General features: G+C 36.9%; 1 protein-coding gene across 8 annotated transcripts in view; it reads right to left on the bottom strand.

The window, feature by feature from the left end:
• Window positions 1-1,725: 1,725 nt before the first annotated feature.
• Window positions 1,726-13,632, bottom strand: part of slc29a1a (solute carrier family 29 member 1a) — a 196,284-nt gene continuing 184,377 nt past the window's right edge. For all 8 annotated transcript variants that reach the window (XM_039738837.1, XM_039738832.1, XM_039738833.1 and 5 more), the window contains 2 exons: window positions 12,957-13,156; window positions 1,726-2,780 (listed from right to left, as the gene is read on the bottom strand). In XM_039738837.1, coding sequence (XP_039594771.1) covers window positions 2,669-2,780; window positions 12,957-13,156 — 312 coding nt within the window. In that variant the 3' untranslated portion in view covers window positions 1,726-2,668. The remainder of the gene's footprint in view (window positions 2,781-12,956; window positions 13,157-13,632) is intronic.

Here is a 13,632-nt window from a genome sequence, read left to right as displayed (position 1 = left end):
TGGACAAACTGCCAGTTGGTTACAGGGCACAAGGAGAAGGAAAAGAAGATTAAGAGGTGACATGATTGAAGTATTTAAAATTATGAAGGGAATTAGCACTCATTATTTTAAAACGAGTTCGTCAAGAACACGGGGACACAGTTGGAAACTTGTTAAGGGTAAATTTTGCACAAACTTTAGGAAGTTTGTCTTTATGCAAAGAAAGGTAGACACTTGGAATAAGCGACCAAGTAGTGTGGTAGACAGTAAGACTTTAGGGACTTTCCAAAATGGACTTGATGTTTTTTTGGAAGAAATAAGTGGATAGGACTGGCGAGCTTTGTTGGGCTGAATGGCCTGTTCTCGTCTAGAGTGTCCTAATGTTCACACACACACTTCATGATTCATGACACAAAACTCATAAACACAATAACAGAAAATATGGAAACTCTGGCACAAATTCAACCAGAGCCCACATGTAGCCGCCCAGCAAATTTAGACAATTTTAGGCTAAAGGAAGGAAAATGCAGAAGTAATGAAAAAACAAGAAGACAAAAACACTGCTACTCTTGTAATGCTTTCAAAAATAAAATTGTTATTCTTATTTATAGTACAGCACTTATATTTTACATTCAAATATAAAAAGCTGTAAGCCTACAAGTTCCTCCTCAAAGAATACAGGCACATAGCTAAATATTATGAATTCTTATAATGGTGTTTCAAACAAGTTTTATTTATTGGCAGGCATTCTTTCAGAAAAAAAGGGTAAGTTTTCCTTAATCTCTTTAAAATGAAGTCTCAAGTGAAACTATTGACTAAATACTTTCTTGCCAACTAACATAATCGCTATACATTTAATTATAAACCTCTTAATACATTCTACTTTCTTTACTCTTATTTAAAAGTATTACTACCATAATATTCTCACAATTTCAATTAGTAAATTTTGTTCTTTTTTAAAGTATACAAACACTTTGACAAAAATATAATATACTAAAAGTACATAAATGGCACAGACGTTTCTAAGTACGTACATACTAAGCTGCACATTGGCTCACATAAAGTAAGCTTTATAAAAAGTAATCTATCTAATAACACCAGTTGCTCCTTTTGCTCTTCCTTTTTGGAACATCTCCATCTCTAGAACAGAATTTCTCAGAGCCTGAGTGTGCTGAATTTCATTCTAAATGGGCTGTTAACCAGTGAAGAGTACACAGAATTTACAACAGTAGTTGGCTATCTAACTTTCAAATAACATTTGTGAACAAGAGGACGGTAAAGTAACCTGCTATAATGAAGACCTTCCGTCTGCGCCGTGCAGTGATACGCGCCGGCCTGTTGGACACCCATTCACAGATTGCTTGCTTTGTGGTTGTGAATATGAAGATGTGGTCAAATAGCTGGGACAAACGACAAAGTAGAAAACGTGTCGTGAAGGAACTATCAATAAGACATGGTTCACAACAGAGCTTTAGCATATCCTAAACACAATTCACATTTTTTCTATATGAACAAGGAGATTTCTAAAAGTTTTTGTGGTTATGAATGAGACGAGAAGTAACTCCTGCTTGAAGACTCTTAGATTATGTTTCAAGAAGACAAGCAGGAAATGTACAGGGTGGTCCAGATCTAATTATGCAGATCCAGATCGTCTGGATAACATTGATTTATGCGGGGACAATTCCAGTTCGGTGCAAAGACAATTTTTCATGTTGTCAGTTCGCACAATTCTCGATGGTTCGGGATTTTTCGGGTGATTTTCTATCTAATAAACTTAATAAGTTATAGCTTGATGAAAATTGCATAATTAGATCTGGACCACCCTATAGATGAATGAGTAGAAGACACCCTGACCTCAAGTACTTCATGTTTCATATAAGATGTGACACTTTCTTCCATTTAGAAATTGACTGCACTTCCATGTGCTCTATAGTTCTTCAAAAACAGAGTGGCTAACAGACGTGTTTTCAAACACTCTTTTTCCAATACAGGATTGCAACTGGTCAAGGCCTATTCTGACTACATCGGGCACAAGGCAAGAACAAGCCCCGGATAAGCTATCAGTCTGCCAAATGGACACACACACATACACTGGCATAATTTAGGTTTACCAATTAACAGAACCAACACGTCTATAGGATTTTGGGGGACCTGGGAAAGCAACAGAAAACATACAGATAATAAACAGGCCTAGGTTTAAACCTGACTCCTTAGGCTGTAAGGTAGCCACACTAACATAATCTATTCATTCACTCGTTCCAACGTTAGAGCACAAGAGCTGACAGAGCCTGTCTCAGCTGGACTAGGTGCATTATGGGAACCAGTGCTATACTGAGTATGAGTCCACTGTAGGGCTCACTTGTGCTTACACCCACAGTCACTCAGGGCTAATTTCAGATTGTCAGTTAACCTAACCTGCACAGGTTTGAGAGGAGGGAGGAACCCAATGAGAGCACAGGGAGAACATGCAAACTCCCATACATTTAGTCATTGGGGCAGTTTTCTAACCCAGGTGCTAGGAGTGTTAAGGCAGTAGTGTCCACCACTGTGCCCTAATTGAAAGTGATACAAAAAAAAAAAACTAATACAATTGTGTCAATCCATCCAACTATAATTTAAGGGTCTCGTTCGGTGATGATGAGTAGAAATAGGAAATGTCCTGTTCTCTTCAGACTTGAAGAAATTCCAGTTATACTACTACACGGAAGAGGAAAGATGTTGAAGCTCCCAGTGCCAACCCTAGAGATAAGAAGAAGGCCATGATTGCACCAGCAGTTTCCCCCTCATGCGATGACACTTTCCTGCAAAAAAAACAAAAATAAAACTAAATCAATTGAAGTGCCTCAACAGACCATTTCCTCAAAAACTGACCCCATTTATTTTATTACCCCAAAAAATCGAAAAAATGTCATATATGTAAGTGATTTAAAACACTGTGCAAAAATAATCCTAATACTTAAGACATATATTCATCCATTATCCAACCCACTATATCCTATCTACAGGGGTCTACTGGAGGCAATCCCAACTAACACAGGGAGCAAGGCAGGAAACAAACCCCGGGCAGAGCGCCGCAGACATATATTCACATATTTGGTTTTCACTTTTGTCATTATTAAACAAAGATTGTAAAATTTTGATCTCTTTCTATTGACTTCTTTCAATTATTATTATTACCATTTCAGCATTGTTTGATGATAACTTCATCCTTTCACTATTTTGGAATTTTATTTGCCGCATGTCTGCCTGTGCAGTGTCACAGTGGTGTGGTTAAATGGATTTGGCAGCCATTTTATTTAAGGATGAGCCTCATGCACAGTAATTGTCACTGCACTTTGTTTAGATATGGGTAAAGCAGGTGAAAGAAAGTTAGTTCTTTTTGACTTTTGTTCTTTGACAACATGTCCATAGAATTTAAGCTGGATGATACGTACTACCCAGTGTGCCCTGTTGAACACATGGACCTACAGTAAGTCGACATAAATCTATTACTTTTGGTTTGTTTGCTGATCTTTTTGGTGTCCTGTGTTTTAACCTTAGGTCTGCCCTGGCTGCTCTTCCTGTCTTTGCCCTAATGTTCCTTTATCTCAGGATAGTTATTTTAACCTTTCTGAACTGCCTTTATGGAAAGATCTAATCGGTAATGACAGTCTACTTGTGTATTGCTTGTTGAGCAAGAGTCTTACTCTTTGGCTCAATCCATGCATCATCTCTCACTTAAAGATCTCTCCACTGAGGATGTCACTTACTGTTTGCCACATGCAATAGTACTTTCATTGACGGCCACTGACGACATCCCGTAAATATACGTTTATTAAAATGCTAGATTTTAGGCCTCTCAGTCTACCTCTCTTACTCTTTATAAGCACTCTGTATTAAATATGCCCTTCCTCAGAATGAACAAGCATCTCAACTGCACAGTGCAAACCCTCTGCTGAAACAATCATCTCTCCCTCTTTCACATACTTTAGTGCTTCTGTTTAAATGCAGTGTTCCTTTGAATCTATAATATAAGCACATGTTTTTCATAGTTTAGCCTTCTGCATTCAATTTTCTTGTGCACCTTTCATGTCCTCTAAACTGAAGTAGTCTTCCCTAATTGTGAGCTACTTTAGCTTTGGAGAGTGATTTATTTAGATGAGGCAGTCCTGTTATAATTAATAGGTTTGAGTGCATGACCACACTTGAACAAACACATCAGAGCTCACTCACATTAGGCATATTTAGAGCTGAAAATCAGAAATCAACTACTGATGTTATGCACAAAATTGAAAGAGACTGAGAAAGAATTCAGAAAAAGATGCAACTTGAAGTAGTGCCTTTATTGCAATTGATATAGAGGTTTTGAGGTAAGGTTGTTATACTCACTAATCATGGTACCAGACAGGGGCAATGTGAGGCCTTTTGATTAGCACATGCAAAGCAGACATGCATAATGGTTTTTGCGATGAATCTCTTGTGCGTCTTGAAAACTTACTTTACTGGAAATACCAAAATGTTTCAGCAAATTGACATTAAGATAGCTGAATTAGATGATAGCTTAACATGATCTGAAATTAATGTAGTAATTAACTGTATCATCATCATCATGATGCACCAACATTGATGGACTGAAAGCCAGAAGTCTACGTGACCATCATCATCATCAGGTCCTTCCATGAAAACCCTAAATACAAAGAGGACTGTTTGACTTGTGTTAGGTAGATATGCCCAGAGGGGACTGGGCGGTCTCGTGGTCTGAAACCCCTACAGATTTTATTTTTTTCTCCAGCCTTTGGAGTTTTTTTGTTTTTTCTGTCCACCCTGGCCATCGGACCTTACTCTTATTCTATGTTAATTAATGTTGACTTATGTTTATTTTTTATTGTGTCTTCTATTTTTCTATTCATTTTGTAAAGCACTTTGAGCTACATTTTTTGTATGAATATGTGCTATATAAATAAATGTTGATTGATTGATTGATCTGATGATTCTTTCAGCCCATCAAAGAAAGTTATATATTCCTAATTACTGTAAACTTCTCACTACTATTCCAAATTAAAAAAATGGAAGGTTCAAAAGAAAGGACAACTGACAGGGCAGTACATATTTAAGTCCTGGGGGAGTGCTTCTCATGTTTTTACATCTCCTGCTTTGTGCAAGGCAGCCTGGGCAGCTCCTTGCTTCAGAGAAGTGATTAATTCATTAAATTAATTCAAATTATGTATCTGCTTTTTCCAGTCTATGTTTCCAAACCCAATTAAACCAGTTCATGGTCAGATAGGGGCGAAGCACAGGACACAAGGGCTATGTAAGGACACATTTAAGTAATTTCTGATGCACCTGGATTAACTCAATCTAATGACAGCAGTCAAAGTTTAAATGATCAGGAATAAACAGACATGCATTTTAAAATTTGAAACAGGATTTATTTAAATTAATTACATTAAAGGATCCGCGTATAAAAATGTTTTAAAAGTACTTTTTTTTTAAAAAATATGCATAAATAATGCCAACACGTTGTCTTATATGGTTACTTGCATATGGTACATGGACAAAGTTTGCAGGATGCCAACTCTCTTATAGTATTTATGGAATTTATCTAAGCAGTTTATATATCAGAACCAATTCACGACTACTTGGGGGAAATCCAAAAAGCATCTTAGCATTATTAATTGACTCCTAGTTCTTTTAGTGGAGGATGCTGGCAAACACCAAATATGATATCATGAAACAAAGTCAGCAAATTAACTTTTGCACTTCGGACAATTAACACTTAATGTGGCAGTTTCTGTAAAAAAATATACAGTAACAAGGAAAAAGCACAGTGCCTGGAGTATATCCATTGATTTGAAAAATGATTTGTTTTAAGTCCATAAAACTAGTGAGTGCCTTTTGTGAATAAATAAGGTCATTCAGCTGTGTATGTTATGTGGCTTCGGTGTCACTTTTCAGGGGCCTTCTTGCCACTAATTGACATGCACTTCTGGTTTGTTTTGCTTTGCTGACTTACCTTATATAAATAACAGCTCTAAAAGGATAAATATTAGTGTAATTAATCATTTTTATGTCAGCACTTTTAAAGTGGCCATGTTCAGATGTGTTGTAAAGCACATCAGTTTCATCAGCAACATGGAGGAGAATTGTTTAATAGTATGTAAAGCCTTCATTTTAAATACCCTGACTGATATGTGACTAATATGTGTCTGGTTAACAAATCACTAAAGGATGTGCAAAAAAAAAACAAAGTACCCAACGAAACTCCACCTAACGTGGAGATTCCAAACAGTTAAACTGGACTGAAACCTGGGGACCTATAGCTGTGGCACCACTGTACCATCTTCTTATATAATACGCTACCGTGGCTGTCCATTTGACCTGTTGACCTGAAATTTGGTACACATAATACTACATGACTTCTACTATCTGCTTTCGGGGTGATGATTGACCTCCAAGGTTATTCCTCTTTTTATTTTTATTTTATTTTGTAGCGGGGCCACATAGTTAGTGTTCAAATGTCAGTTCTGTGTGTGTCTCGTTTCATTGTCCCATTGGCTGTTTGTATGTGTATCAGTTAATGCCGTCCCCGTAAAGGAGGACGGATGATGGAAGGAGACCGCAGCCGCAAACCTGGAAAACACCTGTGCTTAATCAATCAATTACTGCCGTCACTGACTATTTAAGAGGAAGGAGAGAGAAGAAAAAAGAACCGTGTTTTGTGTCAACTACTTCAACTTGCTTGCTGTCTCATCTCATTGCGCTTTGTTCCAGTTTGTTTTTCATTAATCCGGACTGTCTTTCAACCTGCATCTGCTGAGACCCCGGGGTCTATTCATCATCCACCATACGCCGAGGAATCACGGTGAGGTTGCTCCAAACGCCGGGAAAATCAAACACCACAATTGCCGCTAGTTCAGTCATCCGTAATCAGGACATTTTTACTTTCGGACTCAAATTCACAACCATTCTGTTCATTAGTCATTTTGTTGCTTGTGTGGTGTGTGTTATATGTTACAGGGACAAGGGAGGGGTTTTTGTATGTATATTTGGTGCTGTCTTGAAGTTGCTGGGGTGGAGGAATATTTATATGTGCATTTGTTTTGTGGTATGTCTTGTGTCATTTAATACATTTACTCCGTTTAATTTTACATTCTGCTTTTGTGTACGTGCATTTATACCGTCGATTGTGGGGAAAAGTTTAATTGTGTAGAAGTACGGCTTGATAGTTAGGTTTCTCAGAAAATTATCCAGGCCACAGGTCTTGGAGGTGTAGCTGCCGGCTGGGTAAAGGGGTCGGCCGTTACAATTTTATTGTAGAATCAACTCTCGCCAGTGGCCGGCAGGGTGGCTGTGTGGCGCATGTGTACGGGCGCTGTTCTCATCCCTACCACCTTCGATGTCACTTCCCCTACCTCTTCATATCTTAAATCATTGTTGAGGCAGACTGAAGACTTAAGTGCCAACTTAAGTGAAAAATTATGGAAAACGTATTAAGGAATTGCAACACAAACATTGACTTAATCACTTTTAACGCGAAATGTTGCCGACGAAAGAAGAGAAGATGCGGGCCGCTAGGGTGGAGAAAAGAAGAGCTGCTAGGGAAGCAGCAAGCGCATCAGCCTCTGAGCAAATGAATGATAAACGTACAGAGAAAGAAAATGAAAACTAGGAGCGGTCAAGTCAAGCGCATTCACTGGTAATGCAAGTGCAATTACTGGTAATCAATAATTTTTTTATACAGTATTACTCACAAACAAAATCATAAATAGTTAACATGGTATAGTTTTATGTTCCATATTTAAAAAATCAGACACTCAAACAGACATCATACCAAAAACTTGGAAGTACAGCTTAAGAAAAGGACAAAGGAGTTATAGTGGAATCTTTATTGCTTACATCCAGACATTATAAGGAGGTGATTAACAAGGCTAACAGACTTATATTAGGCTATATGGTGTGATGCGTGGGGTAGATGTCCATGGACGTTATGCTTAGGCTATATAATGCACCAATGTAACCTCACCTGGGGTACTACGGAGACCATTATGTCTATGGAGTGCACATTACAAAAAAGTCACTGCATTGCTCAAGAAAGTAAAGAGAAGAGTGACTAGTCTGATTCCAAAATAGCAAGGTATGAGCTATGAGGAAAAAGTGAAGGAGATGAACCTTCTCCATTTAAGCAAACAAAGATTAAGACGTCACATGCCTGTTGTGTTCAAAATTATGAAATGAATGAGTGCAGTGGATCCTGACTGTTGCTTTAGAATGGGCTCTGAAAACAAGAGCAGGGGACACAGATGTCAAAAGGAAATTTCGCACAGTTGTTAAAATTTTTTTTTTCTTCACATAGAGAACCATACAGGGTGGTCCAGATCTAATTATGCAGATCTAGATTGTCTGGGTGACTTTGATTTATGTGGGGACGATTCCAGTTCGGTGCAAAAATGATTCTTCATGTCGTCAGTTCGCACACTTCTCGATGGTCCGGGAATTTTTGGATGATTTTCTATGTTAGAAACATAATAAGTTATAGCGTAACGGAAATTGCATAATTAGTTCTGGACCACCCTATAGAAATAAGTTATTAAGTTGTGTGGTATGCTGTAGAACTGTACTTCAAAACTGGACACAACGTTAATTTGGATAAAAATAAATGGAACCGAAATAAAGCACTTTGTTGGGCTAAATTGATTCTGTTTTTGTCAAAATTGCTCCAATTTTCTAGTGTTCTACTTGATACATTTCAGTTCTTAAATTCAATATTTAATTGTATTTTGAGTGATTTAACTCATTACATACTTTAGATACTAAACTCTTAAGTGAACCTCATCATTTTACTACTTCAAAATGCAAATAACAATTAGAAATGTAATGTAAAATAACATAGTGATCATATTCCACAATACAGTCTCAGATTGAACAAAATTGCGAAGATAAAGTAATATCTAATAAGAAAGTGAAAAAATGTAAAATAAGTTCTATTAACCTATCCCCTCATCTTCAAGTCCATTTTCCCATTACAGTGCAACTGGAAGTCTTGTCTGGCAGATCCAAGCCTTGATTGAACACTAGTCCATCAAGGACAAATGCACTCACACCAGAGCCACTTGGGCACACCAAGCAGACTAAGAATAATGACTTCTGGGAAACGAGGAAACAAACAGAGTACCTGGAGAAAAGCAACACAGGTAGAACCTACAGGCTTTACAAAAACATTGACAGGACTGGAATTATGAGAAAGGAGTGCTAAAGGTTATAAAATGTATTTATATTTTTTGTAATATTATGGTCTAGTATTCAGTATTTTCTAAGGAAACAGAGAGTAAACTAGTAAAGTGCATGTTTTGTCTCTCAAGTATTCATAGTAGGCTCCTGAATTTTAACTGACATTTTTATCTCACTGGCAGAACACCAAGTACAGTATCTTTTGTAAAGGATGTGTTTCATCTTCTCCACTCATAATCTAAACAGCTGGCAATGACTGCAGTTTTTTTTTTTCTTCCTTTATGACATCCATCCAGCATCCGCTTCATTCTTATCTGGGATCACATTCTACTTTAGCAAAAATTGATGCAAAGCAGAAACCTGGATAATAAGCTTTTAATTTAACAATATGTTTGTGTGAAATGTACACACTGGAATCAAAGACAGTATGATTATGCGAGGTGCTTGCCATGTGTACTATAGAATCAAGTGATCAGTCATTTGAACAAGAACCTTATTTATTTTAGAATTCAATAGAAATCTTTATTTGTAGTTTTGCATGATGCCCATGACAAGATCACTTTCTGTGACCATAAATTATAAAACACTGAGTTTCATTATCAGTCACATTTGCAGTATAAACTCTATTAATAGGCAGTGCCTCTATTAATAGCCAGAAATTTGAACATTATGCACTCTCTAACGAAGAGGTGCTGATACTGTGAAACATTATTATGCACTCTTATATGTTATTAAAGCCATCAGCCCATCAATGTAATACTAGTCTTGACTGACTAGATGTGTAACTATGAATAAACACCTGGGGACAACTTGCTCAAATATTGGTAAGTGGATGGCAGTAAAATTTGATGTGGAAAGGGCTATTCTCGCAGGGGATTTTCCTAAAAAGTCTTCCTCAATTTCCTCTGGTCCGCGTGCCGTAATTGTGCAGGGTACAAACGAAAACATGAGCAAAGCTACATGTTGAAGGTTGGCACAATTTACTGAATATGTTAAGGTAACATTAACAACAACAACATTTATTTATATAGCACATTTTCATACAAAAAATGTAGCTCAAAGTGCTTTACAAAGTGAAGAATAGAAAAATAGAAGACACAATATAAAATAAGTCAACATTAATTAACATAGAATAAGTAAGGTCCGATGGCCAGGGTGGACAGAAAAAACAAAAAAAAAAACTCCAGAGGCTGGAGAAAAAAAAAAATCTGCAGGGATTCCAGAACCAAGAGACCACCCAGTCCCCTCTGGGTTAAGAGTAATGTTCCAAGAATTAAAGTTCAATTCAGAATTATGGTCTACTAGGGGGCTTTGCCCCCTGCTCGCTTTGCTTGCCAACCCCCGTTTTTGTTTTCCCGGATTATTCACTTTTAAGATTTTTTTTTCTTTGAATTGTTGCTATTTCATTAGTTTCACTTTTATTTCAAAAATTCTATAAAAACAATATTTGGAATCTTTTGAGTCCCAACGTGCTGAATCATTTAAATGAGCTCTGTGAGACGTGTGTTTAATGACTTTGTACCATAATTCAGGATAGCTTCATCTGTTTGGAATTTCAGCACAGACAAAACGATCGACATCATCAGCAGTTAATAATTTTTTTTGCAAAGTAACCAATAAATGCATGTGAGGTAAACTCTGTTTTTGAAATTCTCTTGACTTAAACTTCAAAGCCTTACAATATTTACATACTTCTGACATATCACCTGTGTCCATATATTCGATCTCTCTTTACCTTTTCATTATTTCTCCGAGTAATAATTTCTCTTTCTTTGCGATAATGTGATGTTTACTTTCTTTGTTTTGACAGAGTCGTTTTTTTTCTGCTTTCATATTTTGTATCTTGCTCTGTATGTGTTTCGTGCCTATGTTGTTTTTGAGTCTTTTGAATTCCAGTTTTCATTTTCTCTAACCTGCTCTGCATGTGTTTGGCCCCCTTGTTTTTTAACCTCTTTATGACGTTTTACTTTGTTTTCTACTTTGTCTTTTATTTCTGATCTCACTTTATCCTGCTTTTTTTTTAATGACACCTGGTGATTATTTTCCCTTTTTTGAGTAATAATTTCCGTTTGTTTGCACTCCTTCTATCTTTACTTTCTTTTTTTTTTATACTTTCTAAATTTCCTACTTTCATATTCTTTAACTTTCTCCACATGTGTATTGCGCCAACTTATTTTTTGAGCCTTTCGAATTCCACTGCTTTCATAATCTCTAACCTGCTCTGCATGTGTATATTGTCGACGTTCGGATTGGACGTGTTTTCTTTTAATTCCACTTGTTCCAGGCTGATAATTACTTTCCTTATTTCCTGAATTTGCACCTAGATTATTCTTTTTTGTCTCTCCAACGCTTTTGTGTCTGTTTTCTCCGCACTGCTTTCTTTTTCACTTAGCCGTCTACATTTCATTTATAACGTATTGTCCTTATACGCTTTATATGCGTTGAGAGCCCTGGATCTGTGTGCGCTCAAAGCCAAAACATGACTGAGTGTGTTGCTGGCTGCCCTTGCTCTTATTTATTTGTAAGTAGGGCATGTCTTGCAAGAATCTCATGTTCTACGTTATCGCGAGATGGTCCTGGGTCAATCTCTCTAGTCTGGCAGGTCTTTTAAGTGTCTTCTGTGATCTTTATGTGAAGATCACGTCTTGTCAACCTACTGCTTCTCTCCAGGATTTCTTTTTATAATATAGAGATATACAGTATACTGGTATGGCATGTTTAGCATTCACAATTAGTAATGTTAACTCACTTCAGTTATTCTTTTTTGTAGGCTGACAGAATTGGGATGCTGTTCAAGATCATCCGTGGCTCTGTTGTTAGGCACATTTACTGTTTTGTGTGTATGGACTACCGAAATCAGCATCTCCTGTTCCACTTCATTATCGATACCAAAAAGACCTTGCTTAAAGGGGTTCTTTTTCCCCCCTGGCAGCATATTGTTAAACTCAAATTCACTCTGTAGAGTTCATCTTTTTACGACAAAGCTGCCACTTCTTTCAACATCACATTTACTGCAACTGTATTGTTCTGACAGAGACCCCATATAGCCGACAGCAATGCAGCGTTCACTTTTGCCACAAGTCCAGTGATACCTTTGAATGCCAAAGTAGAATCTGGTTTTACAGAATTTATGTTTCATTGCAATATGTTATGTTTATTCTTAAAAATCGTAATGTGTCCTCTGCACGTATGACATACATTTATATGTTTAACAGGAGTGTTTTTGGGAGAATTTTCAGCATAGACTGTTTCTCCATCTTGACCACAAGCTATCAGTGAGATGTTATTGACAAGAGCACCGTTGCTATTTCCTGTTTAAACAGCCTCCCATACTTTGAGCTCCACCTTAACAAGGTGCTGGACTGGTTTAGAAATGTCACAATCCATGAGCCATCTAATTGTTCCCATCCACATTTAAACCGAATTTGTTCACAGTTGTCTATCAGACCTGTAAGACTTAATGTAAGACTCCATAATAACTGCCAGGACAAAAAATGAAATAGGATACATCACCACCTACAATGCTTACAATAACCCTTATCTGCAACTACGTGGCCATTTCTTCATTATCATTTGCTTGCTTAGCTCTTCGACTTTTCTTAGACTTTTAAAGAATGTTCTAACCAGTACCTTACTAGAAAATGTATGAACAGAAAAGCTCTTACAAGTATAATAAGGTACTGTTTTTATTTAGAGGGAAATACTTTGTCTTTCAAATAATATTTGTCCCACATTCCCAACATGATCAGGATGAGCTGCTTCATACTTACTTTGGTCCATAGCACATGCAGAGGCTGGCCAGATATCCATTGGTTGAGGAAAAGAGGATCATGAAGATAATATACCAGGCGTCATGTAAGAAGAAAACAGGTAGATGACTTCTTGGCAACACATTGCACAACATAAACAGGGGGATAAAGACCACCCTTCCAATGACCATGATGGGCAACAGCAGGCTGTCTTTTCCTGGCTGAAAATCAGAGCATTTTAAAAATTAGTGTATTTACAAATATAGTATAACCATATACAGAAATCCTATAGCTAGCTGGTCACACCGTTAATGGAAGTAACTGTACCCTCTGAAAATACAGAAGTCTGATCCTCATGTCAATACAATTCATAGACTAAGATGACTTTTTTGAATAACTAACCTGAAAATGAACTTTGCAAATATGTATTCAACAAAAATCAATTTCCTGGTGCTGAAAATGTATGTGTATTGTGAAGGAAATTATTTTTAATGTGTTTTTTTAACTGAATTTTATTAAATGTTAGGCAAGCCAATGTACTGAGGAAAACAACACTGTAACATTACATATTACATAATCACACAACAATGAGATTATCTCTATTTATCAATGTTACCCAAAACATTAATTAAAGGAAAATGTAATCATGGAAGTTACATAGAACAGTGAACCCTGAACTAAAAGAGGAAACTCTTCA

The sequence above is a fragment of the Polypterus senegalus genome, chromosome 16 (genome assembly GCF_016835505.1).
Source record: "Polypterus senegalus isolate Bchr_013 chromosome 16, ASM1683550v1, whole genome shotgun sequence".
Classification (NCBI taxonomy): Eukaryota; Metazoa; Chordata; class Cladistia; order Polypteriformes; family Polypteridae; genus Polypterus; species Polypterus senegalus.
Note: the sequence above shows the minus strand (reverse complement) of the source record. Positions and strands in the feature narration are given on the sequence as shown.